The sequence below is a fragment of the Melanotaenia boesemani genome, chromosome 10 (genome assembly GCF_017639745.1).
Source record: "Melanotaenia boesemani isolate fMelBoe1 chromosome 10, fMelBoe1.pri, whole genome shotgun sequence".
NCBI classification, from domain to species: domain Eukaryota; kingdom Metazoa; phylum Chordata; class Actinopteri; order Atheriniformes; family Melanotaeniidae; genus Melanotaenia; species Melanotaenia boesemani.
The window spans coordinates 4,341,802-4,363,471 of NC_055691.1; the positions used below are offsets into that span (position 1 = coordinate 4,341,802).

The following is a 21,670-nucleotide window of genomic DNA, read 5'->3' on the forward strand; positions in this document are numbered from 1 at the left end:
TCAGTGGGAGGAAACCAGAGTACCCAGAGAGCCTGCAAGAAAAACATGCCTAAAAAAAAAAAAAACATGTGAACTCAAACTACAAGGATGACACTGAATACACACTCTGTGAAGCTCCTCTTCTCTGCAGCAGGAGTTACTGTTGACTGGACCACAGGTGACAGGAGGGTGTATTATAGTAGTTCATGGAAGGAAGCAAGGGAAACTTATTTGCTTTTGCACATCTGGTCAATTTCATATTCACTAAAACACAAAAAAACATTCCCATAGAAATTGTATGGGATCAGGTGTTTTATACATGTGGGTATTTCTTTTCATATATCATTCAGTGAGTACACCCACTTTAAAGCTGTGCAGTTTATCTTTTGATTCAAAAGATCCCAGGCCGAAACATCCCACCACTTCATCATCAACTATGTTGAAACCCCCTGAGAAGCTTGCATTTCACCTGGGTCCTGTTTGCTACCTGTTTTGTATATTCTTCCCAAGAACCGACCACACTACCACAGTGACCTAGAAAGCAGCCAACCAAGGGGCCTGTTATACAAAGCAGGTTCAATATATCCAAGGTTTCTTTAGTTGATCTGGTTTAACTGACCCAAGCAATGAAATTAATTAAAAAATACTTTATTAATTTGAGAGGGAGGTTTTACTAAACAGTGGTGGTTATCATCTCAGTCGGCCAACCCAACTCTTCTGACTGAATTTGTGTGTATTCACAAAAAGCAAATGACTGAATTTATAAGGTAATTAATAAATTACCTTATAATTAAAGCAAGGAAAAGATCTTATAATTTATGTGTGAATATTATTAAATGAATGGACTGCAAGTGTATTTTTTGACAGATGTGAGAAAGTTTAATTATTAGTAGGAGGTGATCCCACACTGTATGTGTGTACAGAAACAAATCTGTCAATAATCTTACCGAAAATTCTGCTTTGCCCATTTCTGAGGTAAAAATGGAAGAGGTTAAGGAAAAGACCCTGGTAAAAGGTCATAATTAAGATTCTGATGGAGCAGTCAAAGTTCTGGTCTTTAACCTTTGAAAACCTGAGATTCCCCAGTTAAACACTGAGAACAGATTGTACCCAACTGTGGCAAAATGGAAATTTTAGATACCTTCCCAAAACGTCTGTACTAAAACCTCTGTAATTTTGTCCTGCTTCACTTAATCAGAGTTGACCTTTGCAGAGATAATGTTCACATTGTGGTTGTAGAGATGTATTCATTTAATCCTCGGTATGTATTTTCTTAAAAAAAAAAAAAAAAAAAAGGCACAGTGCTCAAAAGGTTAAGAATAAAGTTGTACCAACAAAAATGAATCAGAAAATGGAGAAACTTGCAGCTATACTTTATATTTCACCCAGTGTTTCAAAAGGTTACAGACTACATGAGCTTTGAAAGAAACAATAACAAACAAAAAACCCACCAAAACACACATGCACAGGGGTTTTTAATAGATCTCGGCCGTCTGGGTCATAGCTGTCGGTCACCATGGGCTTTGAGACAAATTAGTTGCCCTGTGGAGCAGACAGATGAGAATTCAGACACTTAGCCATGACAGGAATCTGGCTGAAGTGCTGACGAGCCATCGCATGCTTGTGTTTCACTCCACGGATAAACGTCTTCTCATATGTCTGCACACACACAGGAGGGAAAAGATGTTAGAGGGACAGCTGTATCATGCAGACAGCATCAAACAGGGAATTTTACACTTTGACAAGAGTGATCCTTCCCATCACTCCAGTTACTAACACCTTCTTCAGGCATACTTTCAGACAGTACTTAAATATTAAGACAAACCTGGTGGACGTCCTCCAACTCTAAGTGAGCTTTAGTCTCTTCTTTGGAAAGCAGGATGCAGTTCCAGGGGCTCCAGTCCCTCTGACGCTCCCAGCGAACAAACACCAGGTTGAAGAGGTCACTGCTGCCATTGAGAGCTGAGCAAGATTCCCATAATACTTCTATCAAATATTGTATGTCCTCCACCTGAAAGGATGTAGTTGTTATGGGAAACCAGTAAATAGATTAGTGGTTCTCGAATTATTTACGTCAAGTACCACCTCAGAAAATATCTTGATCTCCAAGTACCACCTTTATGAGAGACACTAAATTAGAAGAAACCTCAATTTTCAGTCAGGCACACTTCAGACGTAAATTAACTTCAAATGAAAACATCTATTGGTGAGTGGTGGCAGCGACTACTCAGCAAAGATAACACGAAGGTACTATTTTGGTAGTTTTTATACCTTTGATGTAGCCTTTACATACCATTTATTTATTTATTTTTTATTTTTTTGTACCACATTGATGTTTGGTATCTTTTTCATTTTCTCCAACATCACCTCTATGATCTGATCATTTTTAAAAATTTTTAACCCATCTTATATATATTGGGCACAAAAATACATTAATCATCAAATCCAAATAGTAAAAAAAAGTATCATTTGTTAAAATAAAACCCACAAACAGCATTTTTCCATTTGGTAAAATGACAAAAACCAGTCGATCCCAGTTTTAATTTGGATAAGCACTGCAAAAAAAAAAAAAAGTAGGTCCCCTGGAGGTCAACTTTACTGGAAAATTCAGATCTGAAACTCACTCCCAGTTTTTGTTTCATGGAAAACCAGATGAATATGATGGTTTGAATTTGATAATAATATTATCCATAATTTACTGATTACTCTGAGTATAACTTTTGGTTGGTATTGGAAAATTCTTCGGCGTACCACTAGAGCGAGCGTGAGTGCCATCAGTGGTGTGCATTCCACAGTTATGCAGCATTGTGATAACTATGGATCAAGATAAAAGACCTGAATTTAACAAACTGACAAATATACAGTGTGAAGGTAGTGTTTACCTGCAGCAGGAAGGGAAACGTTGCTTTGTTGTTTAGTGACTGCTCTTCATCTCTCAGTCTCCTCAGGATGTTTTTGTACAAAGTAAAGTCATCTCGAGGTCTAGCTATGTTGTTGAGTCTGGTGCAGTGCTTACACATTCTGCTCAGACAGCCGCTGGCAGACGCAGTGAAGCTGGCGGAGCGGAGGTAACGATGACAGCCGCGGCAGAGGAACATGTCATTCTTCAGCTGGTTGGGGTTCTGAGGAACCTGGAATAATTTCAGTGACATGGAGGCCTTGCTCACATCATATACTTAAAGTCTTTCAGAGAGAAAGTTGATATGTAGAAAGGAAAGCAGGAAGATCTGGACATGAAGACACAAGCATGCACATACACTGATGGAACTTTATAAGTCTCTAGAAAGCTGCATCCCTGATTTATCACATGCCAATCAAAGATGAACAACTAACCTTCTGCTTTCTCTTTATATATCTGATTGATGGTCTGATTGCAAATACTCTGACTTTGTTTTGTTTTTTCTTGTACATGAGGACTAAGGCTGTAAAGGATTGGCTGTCCAGAATGAAAGTTGCACACATGGAAGTTGTCTTTTGCTCCCTGAACCACTCTTTCCCAATGAGAGCCCCATGAATCCTGGAAATGTAATGATGGAATAGGGCTGTGTCACCAGAGAAAATAAAATAACCTGGTTATTTGTTATATTTTGCATATATATTTTATATTTTTACATTGTTAATGTGGAAATACTTCTAATTTCACTATTAAACATTGCTAGTCAACTGCATATATTTGCTCTACCTTTGTAATTAATTAATTTATTATCTAGTTTACTGTATTTCTAGTGTCTACCATTGTGTGTTTATAATTTAACATTTTCATTGTTAGTGTGTTGTGTGTTTTTAATTTAATGTAATTTTATGGTCTATATACAGATCAGTGGTAGAAAATGGATGGATGAATGGTCAATTTGTCTTTAAGACAAAAGTTACCGAAAGAAATGTTGTTATGCGAATGTACAATGACAATAAATACTTCTTGATTCTTCTGCGGTTGTTGTTTTTAACCATCTGTTTTAACCAAACATTTAAGTGTTTAAATGTTTTTCTGACCACATTTCTTCCTGAAAGATGATGGTTCCCCACTATCCTTTAATGACGCATTGGACAGTTCTTAATCCATTTCCTTTTTACCCCGCAGACAGCAGACATGTTTGGACTATTTTTGGAACCTATGGCTCAGTTATTACACTAGCAAGTGTCTTTAAGGCCACATGTGATTCAGATTTCGATTGCCAGTCTGGATGTGGATTACACCAAGTGGTGTGTGGGCCAGAAGGGGAATAAATATGATTAGTCAGCCTGGACATAGATTACAGTAATTTTCTTGTGGGACACATGAAGTGGTCGAGTGGCTGAGGTTTGGAAGTCACACTCACATGCCATCAACACCGTAAGGTAAGGCTACATATGGGCAAAAGAGAATAGCAGATGTCGGCCATATCTGAGCCAAACATTTTTTTAAATCTTGGATTGCTTGATGGATGCCAATAATCTGACCCTTCTGAAACAGATTAACATATTTTCCATGACCACAGGATATGTCTTCCAACATGGTTGTTTAAGAAATGAGAAGCTACTCACTGCATCAGTTAGGATTAAACAATTTGTCACCAGCTGAAACATCACCACCCAATCATTAATTATCCAATGGGAGGCTCTTACCTCTCTGTTAAATCCTGGTGGTGACTTATTTTTTTGGACTGGGCAAGCTATTTATATTTAAAAGTATCCAGAACACACAACATCCGACCTAACTAGCTTCCCTCTGGAAGACTCAGAGTTATGCGAGTCCACACCAGTAGACTCAAACACAGCTTTTTTTTCCTATGGCTGTAAAGAGACTGCTGCAGGGACCATGACCCCCCACCCCACACAGCACATCCACTACTACCTCCCAGCCATAAGTGACCTGCAACAATTTAAAAAATAAATATATATATTAATATTATTTTTTCTCAGTAATTTTAATATAGACTATTCTCTTATGTGTAACATTTAAACTGCACTTAACATTTATTGCTTATAGTTTTTATTTATTCATTTTTAACATTGTGAATTTGTAGCTGCTATAGAGACAGAGATGAGGCCGAACAGAATTTCGTTGTATTTTTGTACAATGACAATAAAGCTTCTTCTTCTACTTCTAGCTTACCTTCAGCAGCTTTGCCACATTAGGGTTGAATGCTGGTGTTTTGATGTACTGAAGGAACAGAGTACAGATCCTCTGCCTCAGCCCCTCCAGACTGCGTGCCTTTAGTCCTCGAGTCATCAGGTCCACCTCCCTGTCAATCAAATCCACGATATCCCGAGTCAGCTGACACTCACACTCCTGTCCAATAAGAACACATGATCAGGTCACCAACAATAAAAATGTTCTCTGTACAACCATCATGCTCATACGTAAAACATGAGTTGTATGTGTGTTAGCATGTGGTACCATGACAGTGTGTTTAAGTGTCATAAGGAAATGGATTCTCTGCTCCTTGTTGACGGTGAACAGGCTGATGTTGTTGTAAAGATCTCGAAGCTCTCTGGCTCTGATGATGAACTGAGTGTCCATCTCAATCAGACGACCATCGGCCCCTCGCCACTGATAAGGTGCAGCAGACTGGAACAGACACATCAGACTGTTGATGGTACTTGATTTTTTATTTAACCTTTATTTACCTGGGAAATAAAAACACTTGTTTTCTTTCCAAAGAGTGTCCTGGCCAAGACAGGCAGCAGCTCCTGTCACTGGTAATAAATACAACAAACAATGTAACCAAAACAATAAAGACATAAAAACATCCTAACTTAAAATATCAAAAAGTTAAAACATCAGAACCTCTGAAAAACTAATCACCACACTCACCACCGTGTATAGGGTTATCAGGTTCATGATGAAGCTCAGTGCTCCATGACAGTGGAGCACATAGGCTGGAATGCATGTAATGAATGTAAACTTTACAAAGAAGCATAAATATAAATAATATTCCCAAAGCTGCAACAACCAGTCTCTTTTTCTAGCTTCAAAAGAAAGACAAGACTTGATTCTAAAGAAAAAACTTAGTTTTAACTGCAGGTAATGTACCATGTGCTACATGTGAGGCTTGATAGAAAGTTAAATTCCTAAATATTTCTATCAATTTCATCATCATGAAAGGTGACAACAGCTAGAAGATTGAAATACTTCAATGTTGCAGTTGAGAACATCATGAGGATGAAAAGAAGTGGTCCCAGTACTGAACCTTTTGGGGACAGTGTCCCAGTCTGTATCAGGGGCTGGCAAGTTAATATCACCATAAAAAAAAAAAAACTCATTGTGATTCTGACACATATTAGAGCCATAAACTGGATTTCTTTTTTTTTTTAGGTTAGTCTAGGGCTGTCAAATGATGAAATGTTTTAATCATGATTAATCACAGATTACAAATTAATCATGATTAATCACATTCATGACTAGGCCTGAAATTTGCCCGTTTTTACTGTATTCTATCAACAGAAAGAGCCAATGCTTCAAATATTTACTGTTAACTGACCTTCCCTTGGGTAAACCTCAGACGTTTAATAGTCAGTAGATGCAGCATTAATGTACTTATAGATGTTCTAAATCATTTCTACCATGTTCTAGATCATCATTCAGAATCCATATATCATCATCTCATTAACCGTCTCCATGGTGATAATTTCTGTAATAAAACCAGCAGATGTGACGAGTGAAGTTAAACAGCCCACAATGATGAAGAAACTTTGATAAAACTGATGATCTGGATGAAAACAGGTTTTTCTTTTTATCACTGAAGTGTTTGTGCAGCAGTGATAAAAGTCCTACAGCAGCATCACCCAAAGTAAACACCTGCTGATAAAATACATCATTGGCTGTTTGCTTTACAAGATTTTCTTCACTTTTTTACATTAAATGATCACTTTAGTTGTAATAATCAGTTCAATATTTCATAAAATCTAGACCTAAAGGTCTCATTCGTGCCTCCCTTTTCCTGGTCAGTGCCCCTGTCTGGCCCCCCATCAGAACTTTTCTAGACGGAAGCCTGTCACCATCCAACTGCTGGAGGGATTTCCTTCTCAAAATATTAAAGTACTGGTAGAGCATTATAAGCTCATTTATTTTTCATGAGACACAAACTATTTTACTAAAGGTGGCATTTGATGGTAATAGAAAAGCAGGCAGCAAGATAAAAATGTTTGAACTTTCTGCTTTTCAGCTAAAGAGACTGCAGTATCTGAAAATAAATTCAGGCAGAGATACTGAGAAAATTGGGGTGGATAACTTTGTAAAAAGATAGAATTTTACCCCACAAACCTTCTCATTCACACAACACATTTTCAGATGTATGGGACCTAAAACTAAATGCCAGTGTTTCTGAGTTTTTCTGAGTTTTTCAGCTCGTAGTTAGATTTTAGATTTCTAAAATATGCTGTCTAGCACAGAAATAAGAAATGTTATCATAATATATAACTGTAGAATATAATTAATTAAACTAAGCTAGCTGCAAGTGAAAGACAAGTGACTTGTTACCTTGTTTAGAAAGTTCTGGATAACTTTGTCATAGTTGTTGGTCTCCATGGTGACGCGATGGCGCCCTATGGCGGCGATGAGCTTCACCTCCTCCTCTAGCAGTGAGCAGAGAGCGTTCTTCCTCTCAGCTCCTCGTAGGGATGAGTTTATCTGTTGCTCCTCCTCACTCCTCCACTCTGTGACAAACACATACTCAAAGCTACTCTTTAACACCATCTGAAGATGTACAGCAGTGAGCAACTTGTAGCCCCCTCCCTTTTCCTCGGCCTCAAACTTACTCTCCAGCGCGTTGTACAGCAGGTTGAAGTCCTCTTTCTTCTGTGGGTTCATCCACCTTTGGCGACGGTCCCTCAGCTGCTCCTCTTTCTCCTCTTGCCTCCTCTTCTCCTGTAGCTCAAGCCAGGCCAGTCGCCGAGTTCGCTCTCTCCTCAGCTGGTCCACCGCCTGCTGGGCCAGCCAGCGTCGTGCAAAGGACTGCAGGCAGATCACCTAAGTAGATAATGATACATAATGACACATGAGTACTGTATAAGTTGTACTGATATTTAGTATTTAAGCTGAACTTCAACCTATATATTTTTTAAATAAAGCATCTGTGTTCTGTGCCTCCACAGATGGAGCTGTAGCTGTAAGGTTGTTGGTGCCTGTTGTAGCTGAGCTGAAGAATGAGTCCTATTGGGCCTTTTTGGACTGTGGGAGTCTGGAGGCAGCTGATGTGTATCTGCAGGCTAAGTGGAACACTGCTTCAGCGGCCACTGATGCAAAAACTCTGGCATGGGAGGAGTTGGGAGGGGCCATGGAGAAAGACTTCCAGACAGCTTTGAGGAGATTCTGGTCCACTATCTGATGGCTCAGGAGGGGGATGCAGTGCTCCATCAACACTGTGTTCAGTGGGGATGGGGGGCTGCTGACCTCACTCAGGATGTTGTGGGTCGGTGGAGGGAATAATTCAAAGACCTCCTCAATCCCTCCGACATGTCTTCTGATGAGGAGGCAGTCCAGATAAATGCTGCTCGGGGGACCCTGGCATGAGCTTTTCTATATCTAGGGCTGAGGTTGCTGAGGTGGTTAAAAAGCTCATTGAACGTAGGACCCCAGGGGTGGATGAGGTCCGCTGTGAGTTCCTTAAACCTCTGGATGCTGTAGGGCTGTCTTGGTTGACACACCTCTGTAGCATCGCGAGGACATTGGGGACAGTTCTCTTGGACTTGTAGACTGTGGTGGTGGTCACCCTCTTCAAAAAGGGGGACCGGAGGGTGTGCTCCAACTGCAGTGGGATCACACACCTCAACCTGTTTGGTAAGTTCTATTCAGGGGTCCTGGAGAAGAGGGTCCATCAGATAGTCAAATCTTAGATTGATGACGAGCAGTGTGGTTTTCGTCCTAGTGGTGGAACAGTGGACCAGCTCTACACCCCCTTTAAGGTCTTGGAAGGGTCATGGGAGTTCGCCCAACCAGTCTACATGTGCTTTGTGGACTTAGAGAAGGCATTCAACCGGGGACTCCTGTGGAGGGTGCTCTGGGATTATGGAGTGCCATATCTTCTTGTATAAGCTGTCCGGTCGGGCATCTGGTTAAGCTGCACCCCCTGAGGCGTTCCGAGCACGGCCCACCGGGAGGAGACCTGGGGGAAGACCAGGACACACAGGGGTGACTACATCTCTCAGCTGGCCTGGGAACGCCTCGAAATCCCCCCGGAGAAGCTGGCAGAGGCAAGTCTGGTCTCTCCTGCTTAGGCAGCTACCAGTGGGACCCGACCCCAAATAAGCAGTAGAAAATAGATGGATGGATGGATGGATGGATGGATGGATGGATGGATAGATGGATGGATGGATGGAAGGATGGAAGGATGGATGGATGGATGGATGGATGGATGGATGGATGGATGGATGGAAGGATGGATGGATGGATGGATGGATGGATGGAGCATCCCGTATTGTTTTGTAGGTTCTAAATGACAAAAAAAAAAAAAAAAAAGGAAAGAAAGTTTGCATAAATGTGTTTTCATAAATACTCAGTGTCACTCACAGCTTTCACTCTCCTGTTATGGTACTCATCAGCAGTAATGTATTTCCCAGGGCTAACCAGCTTGTCATTCACACAGGAGACGTAGCAGCCGATGCCAGTCATCTGGGTGGAGACGTTGACTGGACACTGCTGAACCTGGGATTTCAGCTCTACTGTCTTTAGGAGAGACAGAAACTTTTACTATAAAGAGAAAAATTGGAAGAAAATATGTTCTTTTCAGTCTACACACTGAAGATAAAAAAAAAAAAAAAAAACAACTTGTGTTTGGAATTGATTTTTTTTTCTCATTTAGAGAATTTATACTTTAAACTTTGCCATCTATCTTAAAATTAACTCATTTTTTCTTTTAACAACTAACGTTTCATTCTTCATCAACACATTAAAAACGTCAGAAAAAAGCACCTTTTCTCATAATTAGTCGTAAAAAGTTCTATTTAGAAAGATTTGTCCCATTGGTTTCAGTCTGATCATTTTAATTAATCTAATCTGACGTATCTTCAGACGTGCTGAGATCATGTCCAGACTATAACTGGGGACACACTGGGGCACATGTTACAGACTTTTCCTGAGGTAGTTCTGTGTCGTCTTGGTGTTTTTGACTGTTATACTATTATTACTACTACTACTACTACTACTACTACTAATAACGATAATAATAATAATAAAAGAATAGACTCTGAAGTATATAAAAAGGTTTTCTCTTAGGATTGCTTAATATTTTTCTCTCTATCATCACAAGTCTGCCAAATTCTCTGATGCATATTGTGTGATTAAGTTATACTTCCAAAAACAATCCTATTTGTTGGGCTAAATGTGTTTGCTAGATTTGAAATGTCAGAAAGAACTTTTGCACATGCCTGGAGTTCATTTACCATGAAAATAAAGAATGCTATAGTTCTGATGTCAATAAAAAAAAAAAAATAAAATAAAATGTACATATTATTGTCTTTGGTCCATCTGCCTTCATATTTCAGACTAAGTGCATTAAAGTGTTTAGGGGATCTTAGTTTGGAGGATGGTTGCATCATTGGTTAACCTCTTTCCATGTTCTCCCATTGCTACAAAAGAATTTTAGATGGTTGCTTTTTGGGGTCTCCCGTCTGGACCAAAACCCTTCAACTAAGGTTGTATAAATACTTTGCTCACACTGATAACTGACTGATCATAAAAGAGGTCAAATGAGTAAAAATAAGTCTGTGGTAAGAATGAGACTTACCTAAAGCTTTGAAACAATAATCCTCACACCAAGACCATGTACATATGCTAATTGGACTAGTTTAGTTATTTCAATTTACATCAGAAACAGGTGCAGCCACCATTCAAGAGACAGGCCAATTTAAAGAGAAAAAAAAGATGCAAGAAGATGTAAAATAACCACATAATGATGTACTTCTACAAGTCTTGACATTGCTTGTTGCCTGCCCCTTGTGGTAATTGTCGTTTTTAGTAAATATTTCCTTTGACTTGTTTCCGTTTCCTGACTATCTGTATTTGATCTTTTCTGCCACTAATAAAGGTTATTTTTGGACTTTTACCCTTTACTGTTGTACCTTTTACTGTTCTGTGTGAGATCTGAATTTGAGTCAGTGCTTGGTAACCAACTACAACAAAAAACAAGGTTGTAGCTATTCATACCAACCCCCGCCTGAAAACCTGGAACGTTGAGTTTCATTCTTCATGTAGGCTTGTGATCTTTGAGTCTCGTCAAACCATACGACAAATATAATGAAAAAAATTCTCCTGCATTCTCAGATCAGCAGTAAAAACAGTTAATTTGTTCACTTTTGAGCATCAAAGTTATTCTTTTAAACTTGTGGAAATTTTATAACTTTCCTACTTTTATAGCTGCACTAAAATGTTGATTAAATATTTTTGGAACATGATTTTTCAGATATAGTTACTGACTTAAGATTGTCTTAAGAGCAATGCTTTCTAAATCCAACTTAAGTTAATTAAGATTCATTTTGTTTTTTCATAAATTTGTTAAATAACTTATTAATACCCCAGGAATTTCTAGACAAAGTGAAGGATTTTAGAACAGATGAAGCAGGATTTCTGTGTGTAGAGAAATACATGGTAAAAGTAAAAACTCTCATTGGAACTTAAAGGAATACACAACCTATCTGCTCCAGAGATTCAACTGTCTTTAATAAATTTGTTTTTAAATTTGAGGAAGGGCTTAGAAAACATTAGACAGGACACATCCACCTTATCAGGTCCACCTGTTCAACTGCTGCAAACACAAATACCTAATCAGCCAATCACATCAGCAGCTCGATACGTTTAGTCATGACGACTTGCTGAAGTACAAACTTAGCATCAGCATTAGGAAGAAATGAAATTTAAGTGACTTTGAACATGGTTGTTGGTCTGAGTATTCACGAAACTGTTTATCTACTTGGAATTTCACACATATCTCAAGGGTTTCCAGAGAATGGTCTGAAGAAGAGAAAATATCCAGTCAGCAGCAGTTGTCTGGACCAAAATGTCTTGTTGATGTCAGAGGTCAGAGGAGAATGGACAGACTGGTTGGAGATGATAGAAAGACAACAAAAAGTCAAATAAGCACTGGTTCTAACCACGATATGCAGAACAGCATCTCTGAATACGCAACAGGTCCAACCTTGAAGCAGGCATGGACATCACAGTCTAAGAATTGTTGCTGACCATATCCATCCCTTTACGACCACAGTGTACCATCTTCTGATAATAACTTCTAGCAGGATAATGCACCATGTCACAAAGCTCAAATCATCTACAACTGCTTTCTTGAAGATGAGTTCACTGGACTCCAATGGCCTCCACAGTCACCAGCCCAGATCAGCTGTGCAGAATAGTTCAACACCTCTTCAACTTGAGCCTAAAGCTGTGGAAGGTACAGCAGCTGTTGTCCCTAGGAGCCGGCTGAGGTGGTGGGAGAAAGGAGGATGGTGACTAAGCTGTCATACATGCAAAGCTCCTGCAGCAACACAGTCATCTACCTCAAGTTTGTGAAGCAATTTTCTCACTAGGAACAAATAAATGTTTCCTCTGTAAAAATGAGCCCATATGTTTTTCTTTTTATCAGCTATGTGTCCCACCTCTAATTTTGACCATCTGAAAGACATTCGTGTCTTTCTGAAAGCATCCTGCCTTATGTCTGCAGTCCAAGCTGATCATGGAAGTGGAGCACCATGAAGAATCTTTTACTGACACACCTCCCTTTACTTTCCTTAATACTGGTATATAAATGTCTGATTATCACAGCCTGTATGATAAATATTGTTACGAACCATTGTCTCTCATGATTTACCATCTACTAATCTACTGTACAAATCTGACAATGAATTATGTGCATTTAAAAGAAAATTACTGAATGTTTCGACTTTGGACAACTTTGTTTGATTTAATTGCAAACCAACATGCAACTGAGAGGTTCAGATTATTGTTGTGTAGGAAAATATTAACAAAAGAATATTTATACTAAAGCTGTTCTCAGGGAGAAGTGAAATTTTCTGGGGAGCAAGGTGAAGTGACTAGTTTGTTTTCTTTACCTCTTTAAAAGAAAAACATTGATTTATAGTTCAAATGTGTGGAAACAAAATGTCAAGGTATTCCTCACAAAGCTTTTCAGAGACGACAATTGAGGGACTCACTTTGACCACTGTAATTTTCTACACTCAGGTATCAATTCATCTTCTGCAAATGATTCAAAACACTGCTGCTAGACCCGTCATAGAAACATAAAGGTATAATTACATCAACCCTGTGTTTATGTCCCCGCAATGGCTCCCTGTTAGATTTCATATTGATTTTAAAATCTGACTGCTCTCCTTCAAATGGCCCCGCTCTAAAACACAACTGAGACTTATGGGTATGGTATTTGCCTGAGACCTGCAGATCATACCCTGGTAATCTCAGGTAACAGATAGTAACAAAGTAAGATAAGGCCTCCTTCACTGGAACTACCTTCCAGGCCCTCGGTAAAACTCTCTTCTTTGAGAATTTCTTTGGCAATGTCCATCATTTATAGAACAAATTTTAGTATTGAGTTCTCGACAACATGTATTCAATCTAACTATTTTCTTGTAAATACTTTGTGATTGATAAAACAGGGATATACAAATAATACTTTATCAGTATTATCATTAAGTGTTTGCTGGTTATAAATGTATTAAAACACATGTGGCTGTGCATATTGATATGCTGCAGTAAAACTTTTGAGCAGGGTTAACAGAACAGTTCAGACACCATTTTATATTGTTGTGAAAAAAAGTGTCACACCAAGAGTGGAGAGACCTGCTGCAAACTGAGTGTAGTTCTGGCCACTCTTCCATAAAGCCCAGCTTATAGTGGACAGATCCAGTTTTCAGCCCCTTTCAACATTTGGTCTCTTTATTGTCTTTCTAAGTGACAACAAATGGCCTGCTTGCCAATATTGCACATGTTCGTAGTGGTGCCATATTCCTACTCTTTACTAATGATTTTTAAACCTCCAGATATTGGTTATAAGCCCACCGTATTTGTGCCTTCCCACAGTTTGGTCCTTACTTGATTAAAAAGCTCCTTCTTCATGGTGCCTATCGATTAGTGGTGTTTCAGACTCGTGGGTCCTTTCAGAGCAGGTGTGTATATATTGAGATCATGTGACATTCAGACTGCACACAGATGCATCTCATTTATTCACTTGTGAAGATAACTGTTAGCACCATAACTTATTTAGGAGCTTCATATGACTTGAATACATATCCACACTCTACATTTTGCATCCATTTTTCTCCATTTTGCTTTAAAAAAACTAAAATAACAATAATAACAGTAGAGATAATACTGTTAAATTAGATTTTATTACACAACATAAGATAATTAAAGATGATACTTTAAATATGTTTTTAATAACATGCTAAATTAATTTGACTTTTTCTTTAAGCACTTGTTTAAATTGTTGATTTTCTGAAAGTTGTAAATGAAATTCTTTTAGATTTGGGGAAATTTTGCTTCTTTTTTCTTGATGATCTTCATAAAGTTTAGTTTATTTGTCCTCAGGCATCAACAGAAAAATCCAAACACTCTAACAAAAAGTGAGCAAATAAAGGAGGTAAATTCTACCTCTGTACTGGGAAGAGAAGAATTAAATTTATTATTTATTATTTATTATTTTTCATTAGAAAATTATTCTCTTGGTGTGTTTTTAGGTGATTTTGAATAACATTATGTAAATATATCTTTGCATCAGTAAAACAACGAAGGGCCCAGAATCAAAGTAATTAAATCCTGTTCTTATAAGAGATGTGTTTCTGTGGCCATTGATTTTCTGTCTCTGGGATCAGGATGCTCATCTACTCTTGTCCTTTGTCTTTGTAATGAGATCGTTTAATTAGCAGATGTGTTCATGTTCTTTTTCATGCCTGAATGAGAATGTCATGTTGCAGTAATGAGTGACCTTTAAATGAACACATCCCACACATGTCTGAATTTCAGCTACAGCTCTGGTGTTATCAAACGTTCTGTTTGCTTGTTAGTAGGGGTGAAACGGTACATGTATCCGTATTTGGATTCTTTGGTACGGAGAGTTTGGTTTGGAAAAGAGGCGTACTGAGTTCCCACACGGAAGAGAAAATGCCTAGCACTAAGCTAGCAGAAGCTTGAAGACCTTCTTCCATCATCAAAACCTCCTGTTTGGGAGCACTTTGGCTTCACAGTGAAGTATGTAAGTGGACAAAGATGAGTGGATGAGATGAAAGATGTCTGCCTGTGCTCTGAGATCCATTCCCCATGTAGCCCCGCCCCCTCCACATGTTAATAGAAGTGCGCTCTTACTGAAAACCTTGTTCTGTGATTGAACCACAAAATCACTACAGAGAGCATGAAGGCTCTTTTTCCCCTACAGCGTTTAAATACTTTCTGTGTTAAAGAGCTGTAAAAATGGACTTTTTTATATTTATATTTTCTGGCAACTTTTGTCTTGGACAATAACAAATACTGTAAAGCAAATAAAACATGGAAAATGGTTGAAGGGTTTTTACTTTGAATGCAGACTATTTGAAAATGTGTGCACATTCAAACTCATAGTGGGTTAAATATCTTTATTTATGCCATATTTTATTTATTTAAGAATCTTTGATTGAATAATTTACTACTACTATTACAAGTTTTCGATTTTGTTTTGGGTTTCGTTTTAAATGTCATTAAAATGTTCCTGTTTACACCAAAATGTTCATGTTTTGCATATGTTTCCTTACTGTACCAAAAAAGAAGCAAACCGTGACCTTAAAACCTACCGAACTGGGATTTTGGTATACTGTTACACCCTTATTTGTTAGTCATTTATTCTTTTAAAATCTTTTTACACCTCGAAGAGTGGTGTTGTAGAAGGTAATCTTTCCGAGTTGTGCTTGTTGGGGTGCTGTACCTGAGAATCTCGACTGAAGACAGCCACACCTCTATCAGGTCTCTTCTTTGGGAGGGTCTGGACAGCTGCATGATGGTACTCTGCACCCGTCAGTCGGTGCCTGTAGCCACCCAGGAAGGTCTTTTGCTGGCTGGGGCGTTCAATCTCCACCACCACCTCCTTGAACACCCCTTCATCTGAGAGTCAGAGGGACAGTCACTGAGTAAGTGTGCAAACTAACCATTTAATGACTATTTACTAGTTAACTGCTTCTCTGTGACATAACACACCTTTAAAAGTTTATTTCTTATTATCTTTTTAATTATTATTATTTTTTATTTCAGCTTTCAGTTTCTGAAAATATTACATAACTACTAAAATACACTTTTTTTATCCATTACAGGCATCTAAGTAATTCAAAAATAAAATTGAACAATGTGACTGTATTGATAAGAGGGAAAATGCAGGACTAGAGTTGTTCTTGGCACACTTCATTTTGCCTGTTTAAAGAAATCTTTTGCTCTACGATGGTGTGCTACAATTTATAATGCTACAAAAACAGTGTGAGAGTTCAAACATAAATGTTGTGGTGAAGGGCAAAGTTAGATTTACTCATGTTGGTGAGATGGAAATGATGGCCTCTATTTTTACTAAACTTTGTTCAGGAAGAAAACATACTTTATGTAAACTTTATTCAACATGTTGTTTTAGGGGTTAATGTTATAGATGTGATTTTTCTCAAGTAAAAAACAACAACAAATAAAACAAAAAACAAAAGAAGACTTTTAGTCACTAATTTGCCAATTTATTTTCTGCATTGCTACTGTGTCACAGTTATAGTTAATATGACCATGACTTATTAAGGTGGTACAGAAGGAAGGAAGGAAGGAAGGAAGGAAGGAAGGAAGGATGGATGGATGGATGGATGGATGGATGGATGGATGGATGAATGAATGAATGAATGGATGGATGAATGAATGGATGGATGAATGGATGGATGGATATTGGTATTGCATTTGCATCGATATGTTTCAAAGTTACTTGCCCCTTCCACATTGTGTCAAAGTATTTAATTCAAAGTGTTATTGATTAACAGAAAAACTGACAGACCACACACACACACACACACACTCACACACACTTGCCTACACACAAACATAGTGTTCAGAGTACATTGCAAAGGGTAAAGTACCTGTTTGGACCCTGACAGTGATAACATCCGGCATACTGTTGTGTTGTGGGGGACGAAGAGGACGGAGGGGGTGGGAGTCTGGGTTGGTGGAGCTCATCTCCATGCGGGTGGAGCTGTGAGGCCGGATGCCAAGCTGCATCAGGCTCTGGTGCTCTTCCACCACTTTGTCTGAAAAAAAGATAAACTACTGTCAGGTGGATCTTGGTTATGCATAGAAACTGAACAGAAATTCATGATTAAACTGTTTTCCATTAAGTTTATGTTTTCATGAAGACCACATGAAGCAGAAAACTGGAGAATTATCTAAGTATTTTCAGATCTTCTAATCTATGTACTGTAAAGTACTCATTCAACACCAGGAATGGCTACTGGGCTGAAAGAGTGTAAATGAGGAGACTGTGGTCTTTTGGAGTGACAGGGGCACCCCGGGGACCTTGGATGGCTCTGTGGTGGCATCAGCCATCCTGTACGGTGTGGTCTGCTGGAGCAGCAGCATCACAGACAGGGAGAAAGAAGCTGGGCTGTTCTCTAGACTCAGTGCAGGAGGAAGGTGACAAAAGGGTCCTTGCAAAACAAAAAATTGTGTGTGTGTGTGTGTGTGTGTTCTTGTTTGGTCTTATTATAGTGTATCATGGTGAAATGTATATATTTATTATACTTTCATTTCTTATGCTTAACTGTGTGAGTTTAATCCAGTGACACATCAGTGGCAGACAGATGAGCAGTGATGACGTGTGAAGACTTCAGTTTTAGCGAGATAATTGTAAAAGGATTGATAGAGGTGACAAAGAGTGTAAGGCTGAAATAAATACTTGCCTTTTTCTCTTATAAATTTCTAAAACCTGGAAGTTTGTAAAGGAAACTCACCATCCAGAGAGAGCTGCAGCACCTCCACAGGGACTCTTAACTCTGAAGCAAGGTGGCGCTTCAGCTCCTGAATGCTGAGCCCGATGGCAAAAGCCACAGTCATTACATGACCCTCTGGTACCAGCACCACTTTCACTGCAACAGCACACAGAGAGTCTGTCCATGTTTGTCCCCTGATTCTACATGCTTTGGGTTTAATGTTATTGACAAAGTAGTCCAAAATTCATCAAGTGAATCAAAAAGAATTTTTTTAAAAGTTTCTAAAAACTAAAAGTCAGTATTTTGTTGATTAAATCACGTTGCTTAGTTGCACCATCAACACCCCTTCCTTCTTATGACAATGTTGTGGCTTATTAAACAACAGATTTGACAATAACATTTACTTTGATGAGGAAACATTAATATGAGGTCTGTTTCCTTCATGCCACATTGATGGGTTGGGCTCCCTAGCGGGGGGGCCAACCCCTGCTAGGTTAAATAAAACATGGTTTTTGCATTGCTAGCATAACATGGATGAATGTGTTAAAGTACCAATTGGCAAATGATAGAGAATTAACAACAGATACTTCAAATACCAAAAGATAATAAAAAGACAAGAAAATATGGTGAGGTACTTGTTGCCCTACAGGCTTGACCAGGTAATGGTCAGGTAACGGTAATGGTCAATGGTGGGAAATGAAGACAGACCACAGTGTGTTGTATGTTTCAAAATATCAGCATCTGACAGTATGAAGCCAAACAAGTTACAACACCACTCAGGGATTTCTCATCACGGAGAACACGGAGAAAATCCTGTTGATAACTTTAGAAATAAATTATTCAACTATCAAAACAGCTGTTTTTTTTTTTTTTTTTTATTAAAGCAGCATGTTTCATCGAAAGCTCAACTTACCTGAAGTAGTTTGCCGTTTCCTAGATATCAATACCTCACACTATAGCAGAGGAATTGATCGTTCCCTCTGCCACTGTCATGGTTTAAACTATAGTTAACGAACTATGACACATTGACACATTTCTTTGTATGTTTCTCTGTAAGCGTTGCGGTGCATGTGATAGTGGGATTGGAGGAGATTGACATTATTTTTTTTATGAAAAGGGGGCAATCAAGAAAAAGTTTGTGAACCACTTAATTAAGCTAAAGCTAAATCTAATGTAGTGTGTAATTCAATGGAAAGCGACAAAAAAACTGAGCTATATAGATATGAAGTGTTTTTATTTCTTCAAGCTTTATTGTTTTTATTTTGCTGTTCGTGTTTGTGAATGCGTCACAGAACACCAAATAGAACAGTATTCACAACTTCTGTTTTCAGTGTGATTTTTAAGACACGTTTGCAGCTACATTTATGATTATTCACCCCCTTTCCTGCTATGGACAGAGACTTTTTCATTTCCTGGATTATATTACTTTTTAAAATACCAAAAGAACAAATGTCCTATGTCTTGTAAAGAAGTTAGAACTTTCATTATAATGATTTGTAATCCATCCATCTTTTTCATTTTCATATGCTGTTAAATTGGTTGTTAAATTTTCACAACATGAGTGACTTATCCATAAAGCTCTAGTTCCTATCAGCTACTTCAGGGCTGGGTGGTGTACTTAATATGATTTCTTTGAAACTGCTGTCTTAGTGGCAAATAATAGAGCTGTGGCAACTACAGATTCTCCTGTCTGGTTACCTGGAAACAGCACAACTACTTTTAATCCATAAATCTTTTGACAATCCCCAGAAGCATGCTTGTACCAGGCCTCTGTATTTCATCATGCAAATTCAAATATAAAGTGAGATGTTATATTTATGAGGAGTAGACGTGATCACAGACAAACAGATTAAATATAACAGAATGATCAAAAAAAGGCACAGGAGAATGATTTTCAGATGGTAAATCAACTGAGTCTTCTCTGCTCTAATAAGAAGATCTAGTTTTTCTATATCTTATGCATGGAGCTGTTTTCTTACATTCATGGCCAAACAATTTATTAATAAAGTTTTGCAATTAAAATTTAACTGGCAAGAGATATATAAAATGTATCAGACTCCATTAACTTTAAATCAATCCGTCCACCAAACTGAGTAAAACATTTCTGGTTAATAAAGTTTGTTGCTGATCAGCAACAGCACTAACAACCCTGACAGGTGTGAATAATATTGATAATCTTGTTACACTGCAGTGTTCTGCTGGGAAATCTGGGGTCTTGGCGTTGATGTGGATGTTCTTGCACATACCACCCTCCTACACTCTGTAGCAGACCAAGAATACAGAAACAGCTTGAGGCAAACAGCCAAAGGTTTCAACAAGAGCAAGGCCTCCAAGCTTACTAGAATCCAAAACCCAATCCGCAAAGGCCCAAACCAGCAACCTACCAGACCTAAGTGTTCACTGCTAGACATGGCAGTCTGCCCTCAGAGGCAGATGACTCGATATGGCTCATCAGTGTATTTAAGACTCACCTGTAGCTGTTGAATTTCCAGCATTTTCTGTTTTAAGTTGCTCAGCCTTCTCAGCTGAGTCATTCTGATTTTCTTCCACCGGATCCACCACAGCTGTACAGGCCAAAAAATAAAATTATTCCCATCACACACAAAAAACACACTTTCACATTAATGTGTCTTATATTAACACGCTTAACTAAACTGCATTGTTCATATAAAATGTGAATGTAGGAGATTACAAGCTAAAATATCTACTATCTTTCATGTGTTATAAATTCACCTTATTCACATTTATTAATTTGAATGTTTCGTTTAATTATTAGGTTCAGACTTTTAAAGTTTGTTTGTACTGATTAAGTCTCACCAGCTTCTACATTTTCTTTTTCCTGTGGCTCTTGAAGCCTTGCCATGTCATCCAGTGAATCAGCTTGAGTTCCAGCCTCTTCACCGTCCTCCACCTCAACTACACAGAGAGAATAAAAACATGAAATATGCACAATAGTTGTGTCACAGTCCAGTTTTGGGATTTTGTATTGAAGCTGAAAACATGGTTTTCCAACTCTAATATCTTGCACACTAACTTACTGAAACTCTGAGTGACATCAGCTTCATGTGGCTGAAAAATGTCTACTCTGAAAGTGACGGAGAGCATTTAGCCATTAAACCTTAATCTTACATCTTGAAGCTTTCCACTGACCTGAAGGCAACCAGCCTGCTGGCACCTCCTCTCCATCACCTCCCAGCGGCTCCCCTACAGCATTTCCTACTGTTTGTAGGTTTTCCTCACCGTTTTCGTCCTCCTCTTCTTCCACAATCTGCTCTATTACTTCTCTTTGCACCGACATTGCAACTTTAACTTGATCGGTAAAGTTAATTTCCTAAACTATAAGCCGGCGAGTCCACAAAGCCTTAGAAAATCATCAAACCGTAAAGGTGAAAACCCGTCGGTTCTTTTATATTAACTTATAATTTTCTTTTAAATCTGTATCTGTTTAATTTTCCTTTTTCTAATGTATCTCTTTATTGTTTTTTATCTAACAAAGAGCAGCGAACCTCTTCCTTACATTAGCTTACAAAGCGACAAACGGCAAAGTTTATGCGTAGTCATGGTAACGAGTCTTCACGTTAGCGTGACACCAGAGACAAAAACAAAAAGATGAATAATATGTAAGAGTATATAAAATAAAATAAACTATATGATGCAAAAATGTACAATATTCAATGCACATTTAACAAAAAATCCAGATAAAAACAGAAAAAAATGCTTTCACAATATACATTGTAAAAATGGTGCCCAGGTAAACATTGAACATGAAATTTAGACATAATACATTAGTGTA

At 38.3% G+C, this 21,670-nt stretch overlaps 1 protein-coding gene across 1 annotated transcript; it reads right to left on the minus strand.

Annotated features, from left to right (window-relative positions):
* Positions 1-1,344: 1,344 nt before the first annotated feature.
* iqub (IQ motif and ubiquitin domain containing) lies at positions 1,345-21,407 on the minus strand. Its single transcript, XM_041996255.1, has 14 exons — positions 21,043-21,407; positions 20,695-20,793; positions 20,349-20,441; positions 17,899-18,033; positions 17,032-17,199; positions 15,861-16,036; positions 9,470-9,625; positions 7,720-7,930; positions 7,442-7,617; positions 5,360-5,530; positions 5,075-5,251; positions 2,862-3,110; positions 1,805-1,990; positions 1,345-1,638 (listed from the first exon to the last, which is right to left on the minus strand). Exons 1-14 carry the CDS (start codon positions 21,173-21,175, stop codon positions 1,513-1,515), a joined length of 2,256 nt encoding a protein of 751 aa, XP_041852189.1. The 5' UTR covers positions 21,176-21,407; the 3' UTR covers positions 1,345-1,512.
* Between the last annotated feature and the right edge of the window lie 263 nt (positions 21,408-21,670).

Excerpts from the sequence above, each read along its gene's own strand:
- iqub (XM_041996255.1), bottom strand. The coding sequence starts at position 21,175 with ATGTCGGTGCAAAGAGAAGTAATAGAGCAGATTGTGGAAGAAGAGGAG. Across the intron at positions 9,626-15,860 it reads TCTTCAGTCGAGATTCTCAG|ACAGTAGAGCTGAAATCCCA; the intron begins GTACAGCACCCC and ends TCTCTCCTAAAG. Across the intron at positions 7,618-7,719 it reads GCTGTACAACGCGCTGGAGA|AGTGGAGGAGTGAGGAGGAG; the intron begins GTAAGTTTGAGG and ends TGTTTGTCACAG.